At 44.5% G+C, this 13,833-nt stretch overlaps 1 protein-coding gene across 7 annotated transcripts in view; it reads right to left on the bottom strand.

The window, feature by feature from the left end:
- The window catches only part of abcc1 (ATP-binding cassette, sub-family C (CFTR/MRP), member 1), a 45,850-nt gene that overhangs the window by 16,856 nt on the left and 15,161 nt on the right, over nt 1-13,833 (bottom strand). For 3 of the 7 annotated variants that reach the window (XR_007881832.1, XM_051386826.1, XM_051386827.1), the window contains exons 7-20: nt 12,975-13,106; nt 12,060-12,320; nt 10,943-11,120; nt 6,755-6,916; nt 6,410-6,502; nt 5,712-5,915; nt 5,288-5,434; nt 4,123-4,210; nt 3,903-3,972; nt 2,167-2,305; nt 1,677-1,853; nt 988-1,155; nt 574-748; nt 264-324 (exon numbers count right to left, since the gene is read on the bottom strand). Coding sequence is in view for 6 of the 7 variants with exons in the window: in XM_051386826.1 (XP_051242786.1) it covers nt 264-324; nt 574-748; nt 988-1,155; nt 1,677-1,853; nt 2,167-2,305; nt 3,903-3,972; nt 4,123-4,210; nt 5,288-5,434; nt 5,712-5,915; nt 6,410-6,502; nt 6,755-6,916; nt 10,943-11,120; nt 12,060-12,320; nt 12,975-13,106 (2,055 nt within the window). In the remaining variant the exon portion in view is untranslated. The remainder of the gene's footprint in view (nt 1-263; nt 325-573; nt 749-987; nt 1,156-1,676; nt 1,854-2,166; nt 2,306-3,902; nt 3,973-4,122; nt 4,211-5,287; nt 5,435-5,711; nt 5,916-6,409; nt 6,503-6,754; nt 6,917-10,942; nt 11,121-12,059; nt 12,321-12,974; nt 13,107-13,833) is intronic. The other 4 variants (XM_051386830.1, XM_051386832.1, XM_051386828.1 and 1 more) reach the window with 3 other exon arrangements.

Here is a 13,833-nt window from a genome sequence, read left to right as displayed (position 1 = left end):
TTCGTCACTTTTCACTCACCAATACAGTTAAACCACGCTTACAGCTTGAGCAGTAGCTCCTCATAGGACGTAAAGATTAAAGCCTGGCAAGATGGATTCTTGCTTGATCTTATGATTTTGTGATCTTGCGATTCCAGCTACCTTGCGAGGTTACCAAATCCCACGTGCCAAACAAACAATTAATAACCTCTAATAAGAGGTATATTGTCTGTGTATCTAAAGCCTGATCTAAGATCTAATTTCTCTGTGCCAGATTTACTCACCCAACAAAAGCAGTCGCACTGCCATTGTCTATTCCTTTCGTTCCACTCTTTGGTACAGATTCTAAATGAAAGAAGGAAAAAACATTTTTTATGACAAAAGATTGATCCCTAAATATTACCTGCCACCACTGCAACAAACAACTAAGAGCCAAAAAACACAGTTAATGTTCAAGGGGGAGATTTTGTTTTAGTCTTAGCATTGCAATTATGAAATGATAAAATACTTTGCTGTATTTTTACATTTCCAGCAGGCATCCATGATATACACTCACTGTGGCTGTGTAGAGTTCAGTGTATGTGTGTGTCTCACCATTGTTATCAGTGTGGTCGACAGCACTGTATGTTCGCTGAAACTCAGAGAAGGCTCCCTCTGTGGCCATGAGCTGCTGGTAGGAACCCATCTCTGTGATCTGTCCCTCCACCATGACCAGGATCAGGTCGGCTTGGGGCAGGTAGCTCAGCCCATGGGTCACCAGCACACGAGTCTGCAGACATACACACATTTAACATGCTGGTTTGTAAAAGGTCTACCATTTTAAAATCAGTAAATCATTACTGTATTCATTCTAGGTTGGCACAAACATTGGAGAGATTGACTCTTTCTGTAGTTATTCTTAATGCCTGCCACCAGGTCCGATTCGGTCAGATTTCCCTTAAAGTCAATGAAACGAGGCGATAGTAAGGCTTTTGCTCACAGGGGATTTAAGCTTGAGATCATACAAACCTTGTCCTTCAACAGTCCCTGTGGGCCAATGACTTGATCAAAGATGTGTTTTCCCACGTGAGCGTCAACTGCAGACAGTGGGTCATCCAGCAGGTACACAGCACGGTCACAGTAGACAGCCCTGGCCAGGCTCACCCTCTGCTTCTGACCTCCAGACAGATTCACCCCCTGTACAAAAGAGAGACATATACAGGTAAGTTTTAAAACTGTATAGAGCCAGACATGGGGCCTTCTCGTCCCAAAAACTGCTGCCAGCTATGGGACTTTCAACCACTTGATCCTACCAGTCCAGGTCCAGTGTGTAACATTTAGGAGGAACTATTGTCGGAAAAGGTATAGGTATGTTTTCATTAGTGTATATTCACCTGAACAGAATAGAAAGAGCCTTTATATCTACAGACGCTACAGGTTGCCTTCCATGGAGCCCACTGTGTTTCTACAGTTGCCCACAAGGGACAAACCAAACACTGCCTCTAGATAAAGCTTTTCTAGAGCAAAGTTTTGCAGCCATTGTAGTGTCTCCTACACACTTCACAGCCTGTTCCCAGGACGCAAATACAGACACGAGTGGTGTTCAATTAGTTGCAATCTACAACTTCATCGCTAGATGCCACTGAATCCTACACACTAGACCTTATATACATTGGTCCCACTCAACAGATAAACAGACTGTGATCATGAGTTGATACCTTCTCTCCAATCTCGGTCTCGTCTCCAGCAGGAAGGATCTCCAGATCAGGCCGAAGGGCACATGCATCCACCACACACTGATACCAGGAATCTCTCCTCTCCTGACCAAACATTATGTTTTCTTTGAGTGTGGAGTTTTGGATCCAGGCCTGCTGGGGAACGTAGGCCACCCAACCCTGTAGGGCAACATACACAAACACATTGCAGATTAGATTCAGGTAAGGGTCAGCATTCATTTCAACAAAAACTATGGGGGGAAAAACGAGACAAAAACTAAATAACAAAAAAATTGAAATTAAAAACTATTAAAAAAAAAAAATTACAAACAAAAATGTATACATAATGTGAAAGACAGAGCAATTACTATTTTGATTAAAAGTCTTATTTAATGGCCTGTGCTACTTCAAGCCTAACATCTCATGATATTATCAATGTTGAAAAAAGCAGCAGACAGAGTCTTCAGAGCACACTTGTGATTGAGTGCCTCACTGTGTCAGCCACCTTGACAGTCACGGTTCCCTCTAGTTTGTCCATCTCTCCGAGCAGGGCAGAGAGCAGTGAGGACTTTCCTGAACCCACGTGTCCCACCACGGCCACCAGAGAGCCTTCTGGGATATGCACAGTCAGCCTGCAGACACACAGGGACATTTAACTCACTTCAGAATCAATTTTATTGCTGTGGGAATTTTGTACAAAACAAATTTGTTTAGGAAGGGACCTCAGGATAGACAAGAGGGACAATTGGCCCTTCTTTAGTCCCACCCCTTTTGCTCTGTGCTCCTTTAACAGTTGAGCAAACCTCAGTCAACTTCTTCCTTTGCTGTACTTCGTTAGCATTTTTTGTGACTTTGTACAGTATATGTCGCTTTTATCATCTAACTAGCTAGTCTATATCAATCATTAGCTAGCTAGCTTGCGTTTTGCTAACATTAGCTAACTTAAAAGTGTGCAGGCTGTAGTGCCGTCTAGTGGTGTTGAATACACGTTTAAATGGTAAATGGACTGTACTTGTATAGCGCCTTTCTAGTCTTTTGACCACGCATATAGTGCGCTGTACACTACATGCCACACTCACCCCATTCACACACATTCATACATTGATGGCAGTGGCTGCCATGCAAGGTGCCAACTGCTCACTGCAATCACACACTCACAGGAGCACTTTGGGGTTCAGTATCTTGCTCAAGGACACTTTGACATGCAGCAAGAGGAGGATGAAACGCCAACCTTCCGATTAGTGGACGACCTGCTCCACCTCTGAGCCACAGCCTTCTAAGCACGTAGGGGAAACTACAGTGGCTGCTAAAACATGAAAGGCCCTATCCATTGCGTTTGGTCTGTCTGTTCTGGGCTACTGTAGAAGCATGGTGTGTCAACATGGCGCACTCCGTAGAAGAGGACCGATCCCTCTATAAAGATGGTTCATTCTAGGGCAGTGGTTCTCAAACTTTTTCTTTCCATCTTTAGAAGCCAAAAAATTTTCAGTAACAATTCTTTATCAAACATTAACAATGATGACTAATGATAAAAAGCGCATAGCATATCTAAGTACAGGAAAGGAGGAAGTTGACCGATGTTCTGACTGAGGCCTGCTTAACCGGAGCACAGAGCAAAAAGGGTCGGGACTTAGGAAGGGTCAATTCCAGCAACTTTTTCATTGTACACATGGGCATCTGAGTATTGTTTTAAGACGGCTGAAAAATAGTGAATCTACCTTTAAAATGAGGTAGTGTGGGCAAGCCACTATTTTGAACACCAAATTATTTTAATGTTTTTTTGTATCTATTTCCACCATCCCCATACGCAACAAACTGCGGCACACTGTGTGTTCTGACACCTTTCAATCAGAACCAGCATTAACCTTTTCAGCAGTTTGAGCTACAGTAGCTCGTCTGTTGGATCGGACCACACGGGCCAGCCTTCGCTCCCCAGGTGCATCAATAAGCTTTGGCCCCCCATGACCCTGTGTCTGGTTCACCACTTTTGATAGGTACTGACCACTGCAGACCGGGAACACCCCACAAGTCCAAGCCTATATTTTCTGCTTCTAACACATCAAGTTGAAGACAAAATGTTCACTTGCTGCCGAATATATCCCACCCACTGACAGGTGCAATGATAAGCAGATAATCAGTGTTATTCACTTCACCTGTCAGTGGTCATAATGTTATGGCTGATCGGTGTATGTGAATGCACTGAAGCATCCTGGAGAAAAAATTACATACTTCTTGAGTATTGGTGATTCAGTTCTGGACCAGCTGAAAACTCCATCCACTATGGAGATACTGTGTGGGGCTGAGAGGAAGAAAGAAGAGACGTACTAATAGACTGAATGTGAAATACCTCCATGTACATACGTACAAAGAACAGGGGATTGTACAATTCTTGGAGTAGAAGAGGGTGGGCACAACAGACACAGCAACAGAAAGAAAACCAAAGACTCACAGCCTGCTACTGCTTTGTGCTCCACACTGTCTTCCTGCAGCTCCTCATGTGATAGAAACACTCTCAGGCGCTTCAAGGACACACTGGCCTGACGACAGACAGAGGGAGGAAACCCCACAAGGACCGGGAGGGGGAGGTTAAGTTAAAATTTTAGTTCTGCCCACACTGAAACCCCAAAACAATAGAAGGACAGTTTAACTTTTCTCCTTTACCCTCAACAGCATCAAATCCTTGCTAAATCTTACCAACCTCATGCCTCTCGATGCCCTAAGCTTACAGCAGAGGTATGCTACCATACACTCATCAACAAATTCCCCAGTTTGAATGAAGTGCAGCTAGATAAAAGGTATCTAGGTATTTAAGAGCGGGATAGAGAAATCAGCTGCTTTATCATAACATTATATATATATATATATAAAAAAAACACTAGCCAATAACAATTTTAGATAAGATTTGCTGTCATTAAGGAAATATGTGTTAACATGTAGAATTTTTTTTTTTTTTAGAAAGTTTTTTCACATTTAGATGACTGAGGAAATTTAGCAAAATGTTTACAGCAGGATTTATGATTGTTATAGTACAGGACTCCAAACTAACTTAATCGCCACCTTCCCAAAAGTCATAAAGGGGAGTGCTAACATTGTTGCACAACAGCCACACTGACAATGCTGCCTGCAGACATTTTCTTTTGTTTATTGGCCAATGTCAATTATGTCAAAATGCCAGATAACTGATTAATCGTTCTATCTATAGCTTTGAGCAGCACCATAGTTCCATTCACCTCCACTCTGGTAGAGGTAGAAATCTCAAAACTTTTGATTTCAGCCCTTAAAGACATTCTGAGTTCTGCACTGGATTTAGTCGTGTGTGTCATTTCACCTAAAGAGCCAATTTCTCCATTGATGGGCTAACAAGAATGTTTTTATAATATTGGAAATGAAACTCGTAGAGATCTAGGTATTGCTATTTATATCTCTCCTGCTTGCTCTGACAGAAGGCCTTCATTTTAAGCGAGTTGAAGGCCTTTCTTTGCCACACCTTCTAGTTCTACGACCATACCGTATTTCTTACTACTTGATAATCAAACATAAAAAAAGCAATGCTATCCAGCAGAACAGTGGAGATAAGTGATGGTGACTGATCATGAAAGTGGAGGCACACTAACCTGCACCATGCTACTGATGACCATTGGCAGCATGTTGAGAGGAAAACGGAGAATGTTGAAGAGTGCCAGTGACACAAAGGCCTTCTGGGCATCAAGCACGTTGTGTTCGTCAATCAGCACGTACACAGTGAAAGTGGAGAGGGCAACCTGTGGAGCAGCCCAGCGGTAAGGAGAAAGTAATGGGATTACAGCTCTTTTCAATTTATTCTGATGACATACATAGTTTTTATTTGCAGTATAGTTAAATAGTAATAGTAAAGAGTAAATTATTTTTAGACAGTCTGGACAGGGTGACAGAATGACAAGAGCATAAGTGTCACAGTATGTATAGATGCTGGGGCTGGCTTGGGTGTCTGTGCTAGCTGAACAACATGATGAGGTTCTGTGTAATTTTGAAAGCAACTATAGACTTCTTTGGACTCACCAGGAAAGGTGCACAGACCCAAGTGAAGGTGGACATTGCACCCAGATAGGCGGCCTTCTTCAAGACCCGCAGCTCACTCTCACGAATTTCAGACACCTTGTCCTTGAAGGCCAGCTCCCAGGCGTACAGTTTCAGCACCTTGATGCCATTTAGCATCTCATTCATCAGCTTAATGCGATTGTCCTTACTCTTCATCTGAGCCACCTGCTCAGCACAAACACGCACAAAGTATTTAAAGAGAAACAAATCAGACAATCTTCACATGTACATTTTGTCATCGAAACTTGTATATACAGTGATTTTGTTGGTCGGTTCTGTGTATATGACATCTATTGCATGTCAGTCCGTCCTATTTTAAGCATGCCCTAAATAGGAGGGTGTAAGGACAGATGGTGTCATATCTGTACAGACTGTAAAGACCCTTGACGAGAATTGTGATTTGTGATTTTGGAATATATAAATACAATTTTACTTGACAATACTACAAACTGACACCTTGGTTAGGTAGGGCCTCTGTATGTATGAATGTAAACTAGAATTACTGCCCCATGGTTGTTTGCCTACATACAATATAGTATGTTGGATATGCCCATTTGAGCTATCTGAAAATTAAAACGACTGGGAAAGGCCAATAAGAGGACTTAGTCATAAAGGCTTAGCTAAGAAAAAGGGAATGAAGATGTTTGTCTGTGTCCCACCTGGTATGTTTTGGTTTTCATGGCAATGACGGCATTAACAGGAACCATCAGAACCATCACAGCCACTCCAGCTAGCACGGATGGACCCAGGTTCTGCACAGCAATAGATAAAAACATTTCCACCAACATTGGACAGGGTTATGTTAGGATAAGCACTCATGTTCACTTAAACCATTTCAGAAAGTAAAGTAACAAAATATTATAGTTTTGGTATGGGTATGGTTTGCCACGCTTATGTTACCTCTCAAATGTGCTCATGTGAGACTACCTCGGCATAGAGATTATGTTGGTTATGATGGTTAACTTGGACCTGTGTGAAAGTCTGTAGTTGCTCTGTAATCCTACCTGCCAGAGAAAGTAAAGGGCCAGCACCACCTGCAGAGGGGCAGACCATATCATGTTGATGTAAGTGATGAGGTCCATGAAGCGCTGAGCGTCCACTGACATCAGGTTGACAATCTCTCCCACCGTGGAGGTGCGGCGGGCTGCGCTGCTTATAACCAAAGCCTGAAAGAGAAGATCCAGGGAGGAAAAAGCTCAGAGTCCATCCGTAGACTCACAGTCAAAGCATCCACAAACTGATCATGAGTGTAATTAAACCACAAATTAAAGAATGTTACTGTAAGTTTTAATCAACATTAAATTACTGTTTGTCAGTTTTTAATAAGACTCATCCACTTGATTGCTCATTACTGAATCTGTCCCTTTACATCTTTTCTATTTTTCTTTAGAATAGGTCTTTATTGTGATTGTTCAAAACGTAAAAGAAAATGTAAAGAAAATGTAAATAAAAGGAGATGCGTTTCTGGGTGTCCACATCTCCGAGGACCTCTCTTGGACCCTGAACACCTCAGCCCTGGTCAAGAAGGCTCATCAGCATCTCTTCTTTTTGAGGAGACTCAAGAAGTCCCATCTGTCTCCTCAGATTCTGGTGAACTACCGCTGCGCCATCAAGAGCATTCTTACCAACTGCATCAGTCTGGTATGGAAACTGCTCTGCCTCGGACCGGAAAACTCTGCAGAGGGTAGTGAAAACTGCCCAGCGAATCACTGGCTAACCTCTCCCCACCATTGAGGTCCTGTCCAGAGCAAGCAATGTCGGATGCCGAAGGCGCGCAGCATGGTTGGGGACACCTCCCACCCAGGTCACTAACTGTTTGCCCTCCTCCCCTCTGGGAGGTGCAACAGGTCTCTCCGTTCCCAACTAGCAACTCAGGAACAGCTCTTTCCCATCAGCTGTCAGCCTGCTAAACTCTGTATCGAGGAGACCCCCCTTCCCCCTGATCTCCCACTGAACTTTCTGTCTTTTTTTTTTCATAACTACCTATACATCTTCATCCCGCGGGCCCACCACTCACGGGAGAAACCATTGGGATCGGGTGCGATGCCAAATGGGTGGCAGTAAAGGCAGGGGGCCTAGACAGACCAGACCTGGGCAGCAAAAGCTGGCTTTAGGGACGTGGAATGTCACTTCGCTGGGGGGGAAGGAGCCGGAACTGGTGCGGGAGGTGGAGCGCTATCAATTAGATCTGGTGGGGCTTACTTCTACGGTGCACAGTCGAGACTCTGGATCCTTACTCCTGGATAGGGGTTGGACTTTATTCTTCTCTGGAGTTGCTCAAGGTGTGAGGTGCCGGGCTGGTGTGGGGATACTAACTAGCCCCCAGCTGAGCGCCTCTACGTTGGTGTTCACCCTGGTGGACGAGAGGGTCGCCTCCCTACACCTATGATCTGTGGGGGGTGGAACTATGACTGTTGTTTGTGCTTATGCACCAAACAGCAGTGCAGAATATTCGGGCTTCTTGGAGACCCTGAATGAAATCCTGTATAGGGCTCCAGTAGGGGACTCCATCGTTCTCCTGGGAGACTTCAACGCACATGTGGGCAATGATGGAGATACTTCGTGGGGCGTGACTGGGAGGAACGGCCACCCCGATTTGAACCAGAGTGGTGTTTGGTTGCTGGATTTCTGTGCAAGTCGTGGATTGTCCATAACGAACACCATGTTCATACATAGGGATGCTCATAAGTGTACGTGGTACCAGAGCACCCTAGGCCAAAGGTCTATGATCGATTTTGTGATCGTATCATCAGACCTGAGGCCGCATGTATTGGACACTCGGGTAAAGAGAGGGGCGGAGCTGTCAACTGATCATAATCTGGTGGTGAGTTGGGTTAGGTGTTGGGGGAAGCCACTGGACAGACCTGGTAAACCCAAACGTGTAGTACGGGTGAACTGGGAACGTCTGGAGGAGGCCCCTGTCCGAGAGACCTTCCACTCCCACCTCCAGCGGAGCTTCTCCTACATTCCTGTGGAGGCGGGGGACATCGAACTGGAGTGGTTGATGATCCCGGGGGACTCCCGAGGCAGTTGCAGGGTACCGGCAGGCCCGAAGGACTGCAGCCGCAGCTGTGAGGGAAGCAAAACAGGAGGAGGAGTTTGGAGAAGTCATGGAGAAGGACTTTCAGACGGCACCCAGGCGCTTTTGGAAAACCGTCCGACACCTCATGAGGGGGAAGCGGGGAACCATTCAAGCTGTGTACAGCGGGGATGGGACACTGCTGACCTCAATTGAGGAGGTAATTGGGCGATGGAAGGAACACTTTGGGGAACTCCTGAACCCGACTAGACCAACAAACCCACCCTCTGTGATAGAGGCAGGGCTGGAGTGTGATGGGGGATCGACATCAATTTCCCGGCGGGAAGTCACTGAGGTAGTCAAATAACTCCACAGTGGCAAAGCCCCGGGGATTGATGAGATTCGTCCAGAAATGCTGAAGGCTCTGGGTGTTGAGGGGCTGTCTTGGTTGACACGCCTTTTCAAGACTGCGTGGAAGTCAGGGACAGCGTTTGTGACTTTCATGGACAGGATATCGAGGCGTAGTCGTGGCGGAGAGGGGTTGCAGTTTGGTGGGCTGATAATTGCATCGTTGCTTTTTGCGGATGATGTGGTCCTGATGGCATCATCGGCCTGTGACCTTCAGCACTCACTGGATCGGTTCGCAGCTGAGTGTCAAGAGGCTGGGATAAGGATCAGCGCCTCTAAGGCCATGGTTCTCAGCAGGAAATCGGTGGATTGTCTACTCCGGGTAGGGAGTGAGTCCTTACCCCAAGTGAAGGAGTTCAAGTACCTCAGGGTTTTGTTCATGAGTGAGTGTAGAAAGGAGCAGGAGATTGGCCGGAGAATCGGGGCAGCAGGGGCGGTATTGCGGTCCCTGTATTGCACTGTTGTCACGAAAAGATCTACTGGTCGATCTTTGTTCCTGCCCTCACCTATGGTCATGAGAGATGGGTCGTGACCGAAAGAACGAGATCCAGGGTACAAGCCCCAAGGGTATCCCTTAGGGATAGGGTGAGAAGCTCTGACATCCGCGAGGGACTCGGAGTAAGGCCGGCTGTGGCTCAAATATCTTAATTGCTGTATATACATAAGTGACCTTAACAGTACAATGGTGGTTAGATAGCAGTCAGTCAGTGTTTCTCAATCTTGGGCAGTGGGAGGATACAGCTATTGGAAAGAAGCTGTTTTTCAGTGAGACGTTTCTGCTTTTTTTGTCCTGTACCTGGGCAAACAGACAGTAAACAGGGTGGCAAGGGTCATGTAGTCCCAATGACTTGTTGAGGGGTCCCCAGGGCAGCTGTCGTACCACACTGTGCTGCAGTAGCTGAGGAGGCTCTTGATGGTGGTAAAGGTTCACCAGTGGCTGCTGTGGGAGGTGGCACTGTTTAAGTTCCTAAGGAAGTAAAGTCTCTGCTGGGCCTTCTTCACCTGGTGAGAGATGTTCGCAGTCTATGTAAGATCTGTCCACCTCCTTTCAGAGGGCAGGGTGCTCAATTCTCCTCAATCTTCTGAAGTCTATCATCATCTCCTTGGTTTCTGTTGTGTTGAGGTCAGGTTGTTATGGGAATACCACTCAACCAGTTGTTGAACCTCATCCCTGTAGGCTGTTACATTTTTATTTGTTATCAGTCCTACGGTGGTGTTGATGGTGCAAACTTGGCAATGGTGTTGGAGAGGTGAATGGGGAGTCATTCGTAAAGAGGGAGTAGAGGAGTGGTCTGAGGAGTACACCTAAGGTGTATGTATGTATATATATATATATATATATATATATATATGGGCTGTGTGAAGAGCTGTTATGACTGTTGATCCAACATGCAAACTGATCAAGATCAGCAGGGATGGCAGCCTTAATGTGGTAGAGAATCAGTCTTTCATAACACTTGGGAATGATGGGGGTCAGAGCAACTGGGCAGACAATTCACTTCTCCCTTCTTGGGCACCAGGATGACTGTAGCTTATTTAAGGCAGGTAGGGACTATATCCTGCTCTAGCCCGAGGTTAAAGATACAGTGAATACTGCTGCTAGTTGGTCCAGGTGTGCTGTCAGTTAATGTATCCTGTAGCTGTTCTAGCACTAGCCTAGCAATATCTTGCAGGGGCTCACTACTTTATTTCCATAGTCTTTACAATAAGCAGAGAAGAGACATTCTGAAATCAATTTAAAACAGCATTTCAAATTTGCCTGTACCTTCCTATAAACAGCTCCGATGATGGCGGTGCGCAGACGCATGCCTGAGACAAAGCAAACATGAAAATACTTCTGGAGGATCAGGGACTGCACACAGGTACAAATGAAGAGCAGAGCGGTGTAGAAGTACCCCTGCCAGGAGGGGGCACTGGAGTTGTTGACAAAGCGTATCAGCAGCCTAGACGGGATCAAGTAAAGAAAGTGAACATAATGGACATGTTTACACTGAGCCATAATTAAATCACTAACAAACGGTTGTTCATCCACTCTTCAGAACAATTTTTTGAGCTGTGCTTAAAGTACGTCACTTAAAGGGCTTCTTAAGGACTTTGCCTCTTTCAAAAGGCAGCCAGCCTACAGATGTGACATAGGGCTGTAGTGATCACCACTTATTCTGTGGTAGAAAAAAATCTTTGGATATGAAGAAATGTATGTATTGTCAAGGTTAAGAAACCTCGGGGGCTCAGGGAGCTACACTCCTGGCATACTTTGTGTGAGGAGGCTCAGGCTGTCTGGTAGATAACAGGGATGCGTACAGGCAAGAATCTGGCGATAGGATACATTCAACACATTGCGATATATTGCAATAATATAAGCAAGGCAGTACATTGTGAGTAAAATCTGGATTTACATCATACAATAACATACGATACATCACAAAAACAAAATATTGTGATACTGGCTTGCTATCCCTTGTGGTTAGCTTGTGCTGTATTTCATTATTGGCGTTAACGTGACAGCCCTATTCTAGATTTTGAAAGGTGCATATATGAATCTCAGACACATCAATGATATATTTTCATTTCATATAAATCAAATAATGCTACACAGCATTTTCATCTTACTAAGTGTGTAAATGGGTGGCTGTGGCTCAGAGGCAGAGCGGGTCGTCCCCTAATCAGAAGGTTGTTGGTACAATCCCCGGCTCCTCCTTTCACATGTCGAAGTATCCTTTAGCAAGATACTGAACCCCGAATTGCTCCGAATTGTGAATGTGTATGAATGAGTTCGATGGGCTTTGCCGTCACTGAGTGAATGTAGTGTAAAAGCGCTTTGAGTGGTCAGAACACTAGAAAGGATAGAATATAAGTACAGTTTCAATTTACCATTTACCTACCATATGTGTTTGAGATAAACTGAGGTTTCATACCGGAGGATCTCAGGCCCAACGAACATGAGGATGTCCTGGATGATCTTATAGAGGCAGGAGATGAGGAAGTAGGGCCCGAAGGTCAGGCACAGTGCCCAGAGCAGGGAGGGCTCTTTTGTTTTTTGGGGGTTTTTCACAATCAAGATTTCAGACTCTTCCACAGCTCGGCCATCTTTGTCCTCGCTGTGCGGGACCTGCTTGGGGGAATACAAAGTTTTCTCCTCCGCCCTGGGAGAAGGAAGGAAAGGTAGACTGCTTCAATGAAATCTTCTAAATAAAATTTGTTGAGGAGAGTCAGAAATGATTTGTGTGAACTTTTTCACCACTCAATGGCCCTCTAATAATTGTAGTTCAAGATCAAATTTCCATCAGAAAGAAATTGAATCAAAAGTGAAAATTAGAGTTATTACAATTTGGTTGAGACTTAAGACAGAATCTGCTAATAAACAACCAACAAATCAACACATATACTCTATCCAGAACTTTGTGTACGCAGTTATACTGTACCAAGGAAAAGCTAAATATTGCTGTTCCCATATGTATCAAATCTGGTGGGTATCTAGCAGGTGCAGGTGGCTTTATCATTTAACAATGTGGAACAATAAATGATTTTTTTTAAAGTATAAAGTATTTTTTGGGGCTTTTATTGCCTTTATGATAGAGATAGCTGAAGATAGACAGGAAAGGGGGGCAGAGAGAGGGGATGACACACAGCAAAGGGCCGCAGGTCGGATTGGAACCCTGGGCAGCTGCAGCAAGGACTCAGCCTCAGTACATGGGTCGCCAGCTCTACCCACTGAGCTAACCGGGCGCCCACAATGATGAACATTATTGTATATATTTTCAAGCCATAGTCTTTTCCTGCTGTACTGAACTCCTGACCTTTTGACCTTTTGGCACTCTGCATTCCAGCGACACACCAACTGTGGAACCACTCTATGGGAGCGGTCCTCTGGGTTCAAAGACCACAGGTCCTTCTCCTCCAGTGGGTGCTTGTAGCCTGTCATCATCATGCTAGTAGACACAAGAGGGGAGGGAGGAGGAGGAGGAGAGAAGCATTTACGTCGAGAGACTAACACAAAGAATTTGGAATCTGAGCAGGAGGGTCATGACTGGCCAAATGAAGACAATATCAAAAGGCTCGAGGTCACAGATTGTATGTGACTTCGAGCTCAGTCGCATGATGTAGGTACCACGATACACACCTCCATCACCAGTGTAGTTTGCACTCGCTTTTAGATGAACAACTGTAATAGGGGTTGATGAATATGTTTTTGTGGGTAATACGTTCGGAATCAAGGAAACTGACAACCAATATACATTTACAGTAAAAACAAAAATCTAAGTCAAAATTTAGAGTGTAACTAGGTACACTTACTTAAATACTCATTTTTAAATATTTAACTTTTTCATTCATTTCCACTACATTTTTGAGGCATGTACTGCACATGATTCATTTGCTAAATTAGGCAATATACAGATACACATTATAAACACAAAATATAACTTAACCAATAAATTATTATGTAATGTTATTGGGGAAAAAAGGGCAAATAATAAAATAAATAACATATCGCAATAAGAAAAACACTCCTTACATAAATTGTGGTGAATTTCCATTATCGTGATCATGCTTTATACTGGAGACAAGCACCTAACCTTTACTCTTCATTTTTCCACATCTGGTTTCCCCAATGAATGATATGACTCAGGAAAGCTTCAGTTTCACTTTGAAGTCTTT

The sequence above is a fragment of the Dicentrarchus labrax genome, unplaced genomic scaffold (assembly GCF_905237075.1).
Source record: "Dicentrarchus labrax unplaced genomic scaffold, dlabrax2021, whole genome shotgun sequence".
Classification (NCBI taxonomy): domain Eukaryota; kingdom Metazoa; phylum Chordata; class Actinopteri; family Moronidae; genus Dicentrarchus; species Dicentrarchus labrax.
Note: the sequence above shows the minus strand (reverse complement) of the source record. Positions and strands in the feature narration are given on the sequence as shown.